The following is a 13,394-nucleotide window of genomic DNA, read 5'->3' as shown; positions in this document are numbered from 1 at the left end:
CTGCAATTACAGGTGGAAGAATAAAATTACCATCATTTCCCAGCAAGGAGATGAGGTCATGGAATCCCAAACCTTATTCTCAGAGTTCAGATGCCCATGCCAAAAACTGATGCTACTTTCCTAGTAGCAAATACCATTTGGTAAGTAACCACTATTTCTACATAATGTCATATTCTTCAAAAAGTAGACTATATCTTGGAGAATCCAGTAAGAAATGTTATATAAAAAATTGTAATTTAGAGGTTTGGAATACAAATACTCAGAAGGAACATACTATGAGGTACCCAGAAGCATAGACTACCTCATGCATTTGCTTTAGTGCCCCTAGAATCTCTATTCCATGTTTTCTCTTATAACCTATGTTTTCTCCTATTAGCCTCCATTTCATCCCTGACCAAATACTCTGAACTTCACACAATCACTCAAAGAGTTTATTTGCCTGTGAAGTGAAGAGCAATAAGACAAATTGTTTTACTCACAACTACTGAGTGGACATTTGGCATCTCTGTAGCAATTAATTGGAAATAAACATTTTTGCTTTTTAAAAAATCATGATTTCAAAATAGAATCTGTAGGGGTATTTTACTAAAGATTCTCAGACACCTGCAAGACCAAACATTCTTTCTAGTTTAGTTTAAGAAAAATATTTGTAAAAAGTTGTAAGTTACAAATAGATAATCCTGAATATAAGGACTCAGGCTATAATTGTTAGGCAGATTTGAAAGCATGTTTTTTTTTTGTTTTGTTTTTGATTGAGTTTTGCTCGTCGCCCAGGCTGGAGTGTAATGGCACAATCTCTGCTCACTGCAACCTCTGCCTCCCAGATTCAAGCGATTCGCCTGCCTAATGTATTTTTAGTAGACACAGTGTTTCGCCATGTTGGCCAGGCTGGTCTGGAACTCCTGTCCTCAGATGATCCGCTTGCCTCCGCCTTCTGAAGGGCTGGGATTATAGGTGTGAGCCACTGCTGCTGGCTGAAAGTATCTTTTATAAGTATATAGCAATGTAATTATCAGTATTTTGCTATGTCCTATGTTGAAGTAGCTCAGGTAATTCTGAATCAGTTTAAGTATTTAGTATGTCATCTAGACATCATAAGATGGCTTATTCTGGCAAAATTTACTCTGGTCACATACACTCTCTGATAAATAGCTAGTTTCCTAAAGACTGTAATTTTCTTTTTCTTTTCTTTTTTTTTTTTTTTGAGACGGAGTCTTGCTCTGTCGCCCAGGCTGGAGTGCAGTGGCAGGATCTTGGCTCACTGCAAGCTCTGCCTCCCGGGTTCAAGCCATTGTCCTGCCTCAGCCTCCGAGTAGCTGGGACTACAGGCGCCGGCCACCATGCCCGGCTAATTTTTTGTGTTTTTAGTAGAGACGGGGTTTCACTGTGTTAATCAGGGTGGTCTCGATCTCCTGACCTCATGATCCACCCGCCTCAGACTCCCAAAGTGCTGAGATTACAGGCTAAAGCCACCACGCCTGGCCTAAATAATGTAATGTTCTTAAGTTAAATCTGAACTGTGCTCCCACAGTACCTCTGTACCAGAAAACCTTGAGCCTTTTTGAAAACTTGAAGTTTGTAAGAGGCTTAGTGTTAAGCGTAATCTTAGGATCTGCAGACTCCTAGTCTTTTTCTCCAATTAATACAATCTTTGTTAATCTCACAAGTTAATTTGGCATGCTTGTATATGGCTTAAATTTATTTTATACATTTTGATATTAATTTCATTTCTTTCCTTTTCATTAGTCTCTTATTGTGCTTCATCAACCTAATTGTTGTTCTAATACTATTTTTTTTTCAATTTTTACAGTGCTAATTTACTACTGTTTTAAACAAATCTATGCATATGTGGCATATTATCCTCTCTGAATCACTTACTCTATAATTTAGACTGAGATCACTATTGTTAATTTTCTCAGGAACAATTTTATTCATTTTCAAATATACTAGGAACTCCGTCGCTAATCTGTTTGTGGTAATTGCTCAATTGTCTTCCACAGCTCTTTAAACCAATCCCAAAAGGCCGGGCATGGTGGTTCACGCCTGTAATTCCAGCACTTGGGGAGGTCGAGGCAGCCAGATCACCTGAGGTCAGAAGTTCAAGACCAGCCTGACCAACATGGAGAAACCGTCTCTACTAAAAATACAAAATTAGCAGGGCGTGGTGGCGCATGTCTGTGGAATCCCAGCGACTCGGAAGGCTGAGACAGAATTGCTTGAACCCGGGAGGCGGAGGTTGCAGTGAGCTCAGATCATGCCATGGCACTCCAGCCTGGGCAACAAGAGTGAAACTCTGTCTCGAAAACCAAAAAAAATAAAACAAAACAAAACAAAATCCCATTTATGATTATGAAATTCAAAATGATCAAGGCTATTGATATGTTATCCCACATACCAGAACTGTTGTTTTCAGTTCACCAATAAGTATTTCCCCTCCAAAATTTGATGTCTTTTATTATTATTTTTTGAGACAGTCTCCCTCTATAGCCCAGCTAGAGTGCAGTAGTGCAATCTTGGCTCACTGCCACCTCTGCCTCCTGGGTTCAAGCGATTCTCCTGCCTTAGCTTCCTGAGTAACTGGGATTACAGGTGTGCGCCTCCACACTGAGCTAAAGTCTCCAATCTCATCTAAATTATCTAAGTCCGGTACGGATGGGGCTCTAGGTATAATCTCATCTTGGGGCACAATTCTTGTGTTGTTGGGGGGGCTCACTGGACATTGTTGGTGAGACCCCAGACCCAGCCAGCATCCAGGTTCTTAACACCATCGAAGAATTCAGTGACGAGTCACAATGAAGCAAAGGCAAGGAGCTTTTATTGTGAAGCAAAAGTATACACAAGAGAGAAGTGTGGGAGTGCTCCTGAGAGCAAGTCATGCAAAATGAAGTTTGGGTTTCTAATTGTATGGGTGTTCCTCTAATCGGGGTAATCATTAGGTATTCTGGGAAAGGAGGGAATTTCAGGGACCCCCGATTACCACCCCTCCTCCCTTATTTGCATTTGACTGGAAGAGTCATGGACATGTCACCCTGACTGGGGTTCTGGCAGTTTTCTCTTTCGTTTTGGGTTTTCTATTATCCCATGCTTTCTTTGCCTAGTTCCTGTTTTAGCTGTTGTTTGGGTTTTTTCTTTTTTTTCAGCCGCAACAAAACCAGGGTGTTGAGATTTTCCATCCTCCTGTGACCACCCAGTGCTATTCCTGTCTCGTCTGGATCCGTAAAACTAGAAAACTAGTTATCTGCTCCCAAACAAAAGGGTGGGAAAGACCTAGGGTAATAGTTATATGTATATGCATTGTTTCAAAAAGGGAGGAAATGGAAGGGGGGAAAACAAACAAATGGAACCACTAATCCCAAGAAAATTTGAAATCTACTTTGGCAAATGCCACTGGGAGTCAAGACATGGGAATATCACGTGGTTCAGGACTCTGCCCAATGGAGTCCCCTCTGCTCTGAGTCATCCTTCCTTTCTCATGAAAGGTAGAAAGGGCTTGCACCTGTTTCTGCAGCCAGTCCCATGTATAGAATATTACACCCTTTAACTTCACACTTTACATGTCTACACCCTTTAACTTCATACTTTCAAGGTTCCTTTAGACCCAAGGTGAGCATTTTCACTTGTATAAAATTTTCAAGAATTTTGTGAGTCTCCTGTATGTCACTGAAATTCACACCATTAGAAAAGAGGTTTATGCAGATTATTCCCCCTAGGGAATCCCCTATCTATATTTTTGGCTTTTGCTGAGATGACTGATAGTTTAAACTTCTTATAAATTGTTTGTATTGAGGGGATCTACAAGTCATGTTTAATCTCTTCAAAGAAATGAGTGTTCTAATGTATGTTTTGATCTCGGTAATAGCAAACATCCTTGCCTATCTCTCTAAAACATGCTTTCCTGACAATGAATCTCTTAATTTCAATTTTTTTTTTTTTCCAATTCAGATGAGCTGAGAATTTCCCAAATCATCAAATCTTGGGTCTTTTCTGTTTCGCAATTCTTCCCTGTATGTATCTCTTTTCCAATATATTTTACTATAATCAGTAAGAAACATGGCCACACCTTCAAAACCTCTGCTTAAAAATGTTCTCAGCTGGCCGGCACGGTGGCTCAAGCCTGTAATCCCAGCACTTTGGGAGGCCGAGACGGGAGGATCACAAGGTCAGAAGATCGAGACCATCCTGGCTAACACGATGAAACCCCGTCTCTACTAAAAAATACAAAAAAATAGCCGGGCGAGGTGGCAGGCACCTATAGTCCCAGCTACTCAGGAGGCTGAGGCAGGAGAATGGCGTAAACCCGGGAGGTGGAGCTTGCAGTGAGCTGAGATTCGGCCACTGCACTCTAGCCTGGGTGACAAAGCGAGACTCCGTCTCAAAAAAAAAAAAAAAAAAAAAAAAAAAAAAAAAGTTCTCAGCTAAGTGTCCATATAAAGACTCATGCATCAATATTTGCAGCAGCTTTTTAGTATTTAAAAATGGGGTGTGGAGTGTAGACACCAATCAAGATAAATGGATAAACTGTGGTATATCCATACAGAATATGACTCAGTAATTTTAAAATGGGCTATTCATACATACCATGGACAAATTTCAAATTCTGTTGCATGAAGACAACAAACAAAATTAACACTTTATAGACAGACTTACATAAAATTCTAGAAAAGACAAATTTACCTATAGTGAAAACTACTCAATGGTTGCCTAGGGATTTTGGGGGAAGGAGAGCACTGAGATAAAGGTTAAGGGCCTGAGGTTAACTTTGGGGTGACAGATCTGTCCGACACCACTGATAGGGTGATAGTTTCAAGTGTGTGTGTGTGTATCAAGACTTACTGGTACACTTTAAATATGTGCAATATATTGCATGTTGATTACACCTCAGTGAACCTATAAAAAGTTATCCCTTTAAAAAATCTGGGTGTCCCACTTCTATTGGAAATTGGACAACTGGACATCATTAAGAGTGACTCTACGTCACTACGGTGACTCTTATCACTCCAAATACCTTGGGAAGACAATCTCTTCCTCAGTAGTAAGAAAAACTGGCAAACAATGAGGACCATTGCCAACAGAATCACCAGAAACCCCAGCTGGTCACAAAAGCTACTTCTTTGGACCACCACACCTCTTTACTCCCAGGGTTACTGCCTGTGCAGCAAAGACATTAGGTAAAGAGCCCAGGGAGGCAGAGGAATCTAGGAAAACTACATTCGTTGCTGCACCAGTGGTCTTGACCTAACAGTAACACCGCCCTGGAGATCCTGAGATTTCTGGATACCTGATCCCATCCAGCCTCAGTGCCTGGACTGTCTGTGGATGTGTTTTTACAATGTGTACTTCCCCTCTAGTTCGCCACAATCTCCCCAATCCCAATTATCCACACCCAATATATATCAATTTTGTTTCCCTACTGGATGTTTTAGATCTTACCAACAGTGGCCTGTGTACCAGATTCAGGCCTTCAGGGAATATGGCCACTCGGCAGGTCCTGAGGAACAGCTTTCCCTCAACAGTGTTGGGGAACAAGGGACATATGCTGGAAACAAGACACTCAATCCATGCTGTTTCAAAACACTGCAGGCTGTCACAGCAGCGGCACCCTCCTCAAGGTGAAATATGGGCTCTCAAATAATCCAGACAAATCAGGTCTACACAAGATCTGAATTCTTACTTAACAAGCTTTGTCAGCTATGGAAGTTAACATCAAAACTGAACTAAGAACTGTTCTCCCTCAACCCACTGTCCCATTTGAGGCAAAGTTGGAGGTGCCCCACAAAGGCTGTCTTCAGTTTGGCAGAGTCTGTTTTCAATCCACTCCAGACAGTAAGAACCCCCAAGATTAAAAGTGGCTTAAACTGTAAAGCCTTTATTATCACAAACCAGAGCAACATGAGGCAAGTACTTTCCCAGGCCAGGTGACTTGGAGGCTGGAAAAACTCAATACAAGTATGTGAGACCAAGAATATCCATGAAGAAAGTAAACCTTCTGTATAAGCCACCAGCAGATACAGCTCAGACCCTCGTGGCTAAAGATGGATCATGTCCATACCTATACCTGTCATACAGAACGGAATGAGGACCCCCAATGAACTCAGGCATCTCATGATTTTCTCCAGGGACTGGAGAATACAAAACCCTGCGTTCCCCAATGCTGGGGTATCTAAGCTGGTAGTTAAGATGGTTTCGGCCACAGGCATTGACAGCGACAAAACTCTGGCAAAAAACCTGAGCAGGTCAGAAAGTGCAACATATCCCTCGAAGCTTCCTACATACCTGGCACCATAAGGAATCTCCTTTGTGTCAACGTTCAGATATATGAAATTCAACATCTGATTGATGAGTCCTGTTGTATTCAAAGCACTCCTAAAGCCTGCCTGCAGTGTGAACTTTCTGGTGCCGATTGAGGTGGGAGCTTAAGCTGTAGGCCTTCCCACATTCACTGCACTCATATGGCCTTTCTCCAGTGTGAACTCTTTGGTGTCGAACAAGGTGGGAGGTTCTGATAAAGTCTTTCCCACATTTACTGCACACAAAAGGCCTTTCACCAGTGTGAACCCTCTGGTGTGCAATAAAGTCAGAACTTCGACTAAAGAATTTCCCGCATTCAATGCACTCAAAAGGCTTTGACTCAGTGTGAATTCTCTGATGTTTAATGAGGGTGTATTTGTGGCCAAAGGATTTCCCACAATCACTGCAATCGTAAGGATTTTCTCCAGTGTGAATACTCTCATGCTGAACAAGTGTAGATTTGTGTCTGAATACTTTCCCACAATCACTGCACTTATAAGGCCTTGCTCCATTGTGAACTCTCTGGTGTACAATTAGATTGGAGTGATGGCTAAAATATTTCCCACATTCATTGCACTTATAAGGCATTTCTCCAGTGTGGATTCTCTTGTGCTGAGTAAGGTTGTCTTTTCGACTGAAGGTTTTTCCACATTCGCTGCATTCATAAGGCCTTTCTCCAGTATGAATTCTCTGATGCTGGACAAGTGTAGCTTTGCGGCTGAAGGCTTTCCCACATTCACTGCACTCGTAAGGCTTCTCTCCACTATGAATTCTCTGGTGCTGGACAAGTGTGTCTTTGCGGCTGAAAGCTTTCCCACATTCACTGCACTTGTAATGCATTTGTTCACCATGAAATGCATCCCCACTCTCAGTGCTCCTGTGTGTCTTCCTCTTACTGCGGATGGCCTTTTGTTGGCAGCCACCCAAAGTAGCCTGGAAGTTTTTCTGCTCCTCCTTACACGTAAAGGGTTTCTCTGATGGGTGAGGTTCTTTGCTAACTGTGCAGTTCTTCACAATTGAGGCCTCACCTTCATCCCTTCTTAAGGGTTTCTCTATACTGTAACACTTCTGGTGTTGATGAAGGTTTGCCCTGAACCAGAATTGTCTCCCACATGCCCCACATGTGTGAAGTTTCAGCCCATGGTGTGTACCCTGGTGTTCATCCAGGTGCAAAATATCTTTCAAGATGGGGCCACATATGTCACAAGGGTAAGCTGTCTGTGTGGGCAAACCTGCCTTGGAAGTATTAACATGTGACACTGCTATAGAAATGCTCTGTTCAGAAGATGACTCTTCATCCTTCACTCCATGCCAACAACCTGAAGGCAGAAAAATACTATTGATGTACATGCTGACTTTGGTGGGTGGGGCAACTCCATCACAAATGTGTGTCTGTTGTACCCAGGACTGAGTACCTAAGTTTCCTGGTGGAACAGAGCTAGGATCAGGTTGAAGAAAAGGCTGCTGTACAGTACTGGAATCTAAAAGTCACAGAATGGAGATGGCCTCACAAGAAACAAAGATACGAGGATGGGGTGTAGTACAAGGTCTCCAACTTCATCCTCTGCAATGACTTTTAGCAGGACCTTGGCTGACTGTGGGTGACAGGTGAGTGCTATGCCGAAATGTGTGTCCAGGCCCAGGAAAATGTGATTAAAAACAAGTAACGTGTTCAGGGACTATTTAAGGATATGCACACATCTTATGATACATCAGTGTAAGTGTAGTCCAATATTGGAAAGCACTGCAGAGAGAGAGTTATTGCTCTACTAAGAGCCCCTCTGGTAGAGAATGGGAGAAGACAGCCCTAGGTCAGAAGTCAGATTAGAAATGACAAGAGTGTACAGAATGGGGATAAAAAGGTAGAACTAAGTTAGGGCCTCTAGCCTTGACACTTGTAATGGGCACAACATAGGTTTCTGGAACTACAGGAACCCAGCCCTGAGGTTATGGCATCCCTCAGCTCCCACTCACCAGGGCCTGTCCAAGCCCCTCTTGTTGTGACTAGAGTCATGCCCTCTCAGGCACCCAGGGTTCTCTCTCGTTACAATTCAGCAACCACAAAGGATCTGGAAGATACAAAGCATAGGGGAAAGATGAAACAGACTGAGTGTGAAAGCACTAGCCCACAGCCCACCCATGCAAAACTGCAAGAAAACAAATACTACAAAATGAACCTCAGAAAATTGTCCTGCAGGAACAGTGCAATGGCTCCACAAGTGGTGACCATGATTTGACACAGGCAGACTCAAGGAAATTACAATTAGAGGAAGCGGGTAGAGCCCAGAGTCCAGAGGTGTCACGATCGTGGACAGTCACCTGGCCAGGGAGAGGACAAGCAGGATTCACTGGGTCGGTCACCTTAGGACTCCTGACCCCCAAACCCTTCCTGGCAAGGCTTCAGGGCAGCAGGAGTTAAGGAACACAGGGAAGAGAGGAGGCAATGCATCTAGCTGAGCCTTGGCACCCAGGGGACCTAGGTGAGGGAATCAGAAGACAGCAGTGCCCATGCTCTAGCTATGGAAAGGAAAGAGCAATCCCTAGGGGAAAAAGGAAGAGTAGGGCCCAGTCCAGAAAAATGGGATACTGGGGCCTCACCCAGGGAGACTATAAATGCAAAGCACAGAAGCCATTATTTCATAATAGAAGAGTCTCTGAGCCTCATCCAGCAGCTCCCATTCCTCCTAAGTACACAAATAAATCTTTGAAGGTCACACAGCCCTGTGTGAGATGGACAACTGAGCTTAAGAGCAGCCTCTCTCTCTGGGACTCCTTGTCACATCTAACTCAAATGAGATAACAGGCCTTGGTGTGACTGAGCTCAGCATTGTCTCAGAAACCCTCGGTACCAAAGCTCTGGGCTCATGAATTTACACTCCATCTCCATGTGCACATCACCCTTTTGGCCATACCTCCTTTACATCTATGACACCCACAACACAGGTACCTCCACGGCTTCCCTACATGCAAATCTGCACACAGCATCCAGAGAATGCTTGGATAAAGCATCCAGGATAACATCTGGTCCTGATCAATGGACACACTGCCATGGGTTGCCCTGAATCCAGTTATTAAATTCCCCCCCTCCTGGCTCTATTTCACGGGTCAATTAGCAATCCAGAACCATGTGCAGATCTCAGATAAACTCAGCCCTTTTCTGCTTTGCTGTTGTACTACTGAGGTCAGTCACAGGCTTCTTCTCAACACTTAACTCATTCAAAACCCACACTCACTGGGCACCTACCCCAAGCACACTGATTCTGCCTACTGTCCCAATCTGTCTCTGGGCTAATTGACTAGCTTGACTGAAACTCCACAGGTCCCATCAAAGTTCACCATGGAAGCCTGAGGAGCACATAAAGAGCTGAATAAGCACGGCTTTGGCCTCACTGTCACCTCCCTTCTATTACTACAGTGGTTCACCTCACACCCACTCTCTCTCTGGAACACTTTGCCACCTGGCCTGGGACCCTATTATTCTCCTTCCTCCCAAGGACATTTCCTTCCCTCTTCTATCCTCTAAGATGGCCCCTACCTCCACCCTGCTGTGCCTGTCCTTACAGTGTGCTGATGGCACTGTCACCATGACCTAAAGATTCTCTCTCTAAATTGGTAGCAAGCCTCAATCCTGATCCACGTGCTGGGCAGCCACCCTGTGGATAGCTCCAACCTGAATCCCTTCTCTGAACTTCAGATCTCTGTGTCCAGCTGTCTACTTGACACCTCCACGCAAGTGTCTTTGGAACACGGTAGATTCCACATAGCCAAACTGCACTACTGATATTACCTCTGAAAGGTACTCCTACCACCAACTTTGTCACCTCAGTTGATGGCATATTTATATCTTCTCAGACGAAAATATCCAGGGTCATCCTTCACCCCTCCCCTTTGCTTTCTCATCCTCCACATCAGAAAATCTGGTTGGTCCCACTTTAAGAAAAATGATTCCAAATCCATCCACATCTCCAACCTCTACAGCCACCACTGTGTTCCAATCTGAACTGTTGCATTAAGCTCCTCAGTGGTATTCCTTCCTTCATCCTCACTCCCACAGTCTTTTCTTCACTGTACAGTCAGAGAAAGTTGGTTAAGACCAAAGTCAGATCACTCCCTCCTAGCTCCAAACCTGCAGTGGCTCCCAATTCTCTCAGCAAAGAAACCCAGATCCTCAGGCTGCCATTTCTGGGCCGAACCCTGTCCCTGCTGTCTGATCCCACTAGACATAATGGAGACCTGAGGTTCCCCAAACACTTCTAGTTTAGCCTCAAGCGAAGTATATGCACATGCTGGTTCCTGTGCCTGAGATAATGTTCCACACTTCATCCCACTGCTTGCCAGAAATGGAAACTCCACATAACTCCAAAACAGAATTTACAACACAGAGCTTTGGGTGACTGCAGGACCTCCTCAAACAGTAGGCAGAAGGGACACTGAAGAGTCCCAGAACACTATCATTCTTCATACTGAGTTGCTGAGATAATGGGGGTGTGTCAGGCTAAGTGAGGGCATGAGACAATCTGCACTCATCTAGGTAGGAATCACAAGTTTCTGCCACCATGGCAACCTCACAAGAAGAGGGAAGCTGGGAGTGGCAGGTTCCCACAGTGGGATCTCATGGACTGAACTGTTTCCCTAAGCTCTGTCTACCCTGCCCTTTGGCAGGAATGATTTTGGGTCACCTCTCTAACTTCAGATACTCAGATCTCAGTGCTGGCTCCTACCAGCTGTGTGAATATAAACAAAGACCAGTGTCTGAGTGTCCTCACCTTAAAAGTGGGGATAAAAACGGCACCTACCTCATAGGGCTATTGTTTGTATCAGGATTGTCTGTACATCTCAAGTGCCTTTAAAACAGCTACTACTATCCATGCAAATGAACTGATGAGTTTTTAAAAAATTAGGTTGTTTTGCCTGCTTTAAAAGTTTTTAAGAAAATTTGGTAAGATTTTCCATTGTAATAACATACTTCAAGGCAAATTAATATTTTGACCAATCATTAAGTGCTAGTATAAATTTACCTTACTTTGTATATGCATTTTTTAGTTCCCTACTTCTGTGTACTTGCAAGGTGTACACTAGTCCTTGCACTAAACCAGCCTACCTGATACATATTCCTCTGAAGGGGAGCTGCAGTGCTCCTTCATTAGAGATGTTCATCAATTCTGCTTACCTGAGGGTTTGGGTAACTGAGGCACCAGTGCACTGGTTGGGGATGGAACTGCTCCACAGGCAGCGCCCATGAAGGCACGCTGAGCCTTCATGGCAAATCTACCGCATCCCTCACCTTGGTCTCCAGTGCAGGCCACGCTATGTATGCTCTACAGCCCTCTCCTCTTGCTGACACTGTAAGATATAATAAAATTGCTCTTCAAAGGTTTACCGTTAACTTTCTTGTTCTTTGTTCTCAAACCTAATTTTCTTGTTCTCCAACCTAATTTTCTTGTTCTCCATGCCTCCTTGCCCCTAGTTACTGTAAACAACCTTCCCGTCAGCACTAATCATTAATTCACATCGGTTCCTTTATTCACTTTGCACCCATTCCCCCCACCAAAACCACACATCCCACACAACCCACATGTCCCACCACTGTAACTCACCTTCCCCTTCCCTCTTCCTTATTTGGGAAAATATACCCAATTGGGTCAGCTTAGATTGTGCAGTTCGACCCCAGCCCAAGGGGGAGTGACACAGAGGAAGGTAGGGACTACAGGTTAGAGATAAAACCCCCTTCCCTCCTTTGTTCAGTGTGCTCTTGTGATCGTGATTAACGCAGGCAGCACACTTGCGCAGAAGTAAAATGCCTTGCTGAGAAAACTTTTGCCTGAGTGCTGGTTTCACTTTGCAGCACCGAGCATTTACTTCCAACACCACCATCTAGAATCTTTTCACATGCCAGGACCCCTCCTTTCTGGAAGGAATCTTAAGTGTCCACCCCTTCATCCCTGGCCTTCCACCCTAACCCTACTTCTCACTTCAGAGGCCACATAAGATAATATCTTTAATATTCCACCCTCTAAACCTGATCCACTACAGGCTTTACCCTTATGCCTCACGCATTGAAGGTCTCTAGCACAACTCCCTCTCCAGAACTCCAGACCTGCATGTTCAGCTACCCATGTGAACCTCCAACACAGAACACCTTAGATTTACCAAGTCCAAAACCCAATTCCTGATCCCCCTGAAAGGTGCTCCCTGCTGTGACTTACCAATTTCCATTCTTTCACATGTTCAGGAAGGAAAACAGACAAAAAAAACTCTGGATAGCCCTCACCTCCCTACATTCACTCATGACCACATCTGATGCAGCAGGAAACCCCGTTGGTTCCATCTTTAAAAATCTATCCAGAATCTCACGACTTCCTCACCCAAATCCCTCCTGCCACTGCTCTGGCCCAGCCACCACGGCAATACTTCTGGAGATTGCTGCAGGGGCCTCCTCAAAGGTCTCCCTGCTCTACCTCCATCTTCACCGTTTCTACCTCACTTTAGTCTGTTTCCTCCTCAGCAAACATTGGAATACTTTAAAAATCCTTTATCAAATCCCTTCCCTCCACCCTTCAAAACCCGCCATGGCTCCTATAGTCCTCGCAATGAAGATGCAACTTCTCCCCGCGACACTGCAGGTGTGACTACCGCTCACACACGCTCCCGACTGCTACGGGCTCAGTCCAGCTCCAAGCCTGTGCTCAGGCTGCCCCTCTGCCCGTCACACTCGCCCCCACCTTACATGCCAGATTTAGGAACGAGGTCCCACCCACCAGCGCCCCGCTGCCCTGGACACTGGGGCCTGCGCAGCAAGGACTCAGACAGGCGCTCCTCATTCGGAACTTCAGGATTCCGGGCGGGCGAAAGTCTCGGAAACGCAGCACCCACCTGCGCCGGACTCAACACCGCGGCCGCCGCCATCATAGTTCATAGACCTCACAGAGCCGCGAGGGGGGTCCCAGGTCGCGGGACCCTGGCACCGCGGTCCTTCGCCCCCGGGGGTGGAGGCGGGGTCTTCGCTGGCGATCCACTCTGCAGGACGAACAACGACTCCTCCCGCACCCTCCCACTTCCGTCACCTCGGAACTGCCCAGCAACCCCGAGCTTTTGCTCCGACGGTT

At 45.0% G+C, this 13,394-nt stretch overlaps 1 protein-coding gene across 3 annotated transcripts; it reads right to left on the bottom strand.

The window, feature by feature from the left end:
- Window positions 1-2,793: 2,793 nt before the first annotated feature.
- On the bottom strand, window positions 2,794-13,372 carry LOC105488083 (zinc finger protein 134). 3 transcript variants are annotated; one of them, XM_024794837.2, is made up of 4 exons: window positions 13,162-13,372; window positions 11,459-11,631; window positions 8,263-8,357; window positions 2,794-7,607 (listed from the first exon to the last, which is right to left on the bottom strand). In XM_024794837.2, the coding sequence occupies exons 3-4, from the start codon at window positions 8,300-8,302 to the stop codon at window positions 6,364-6,366; spliced, it is 1,284 nt and encodes a 427-aa protein (XP_024650605.1). In that variant the 5' UTR covers window positions 8,303-8,357; window positions 11,459-11,631; window positions 13,162-13,372; the 3' UTR covers window positions 2,794-6,363. The 3 variants fall into 3 exon arrangements, with proteins under 3 accessions (XP_024650605.1, XP_070944197.1, XP_011750128.1); XM_071088096.1 differs by lacking the exon at window positions 11,459-11,631; XM_011751826.3 differs by lacking the exons at window positions 11,459-11,631; window positions 13,162-13,372 and adding an exon at window positions 13,047-13,120.
- Window positions 13,373-13,394: the final 22 nt, after the last annotated feature.

This window comes from Macaca nemestrina, chromosome 20 (genome assembly GCF_043159975.1).
Source record: "Macaca nemestrina isolate mMacNem1 chromosome 20, mMacNem.hap1, whole genome shotgun sequence".
In the NCBI taxonomy this organism is placed as follows: Eukaryota; Metazoa; Chordata; class Mammalia; order Primates; family Cercopithecidae; genus Macaca; species Macaca nemestrina.
Note: the sequence above shows the minus strand (reverse complement) of the source record. Positions and strands in the feature narration are given on the sequence as shown.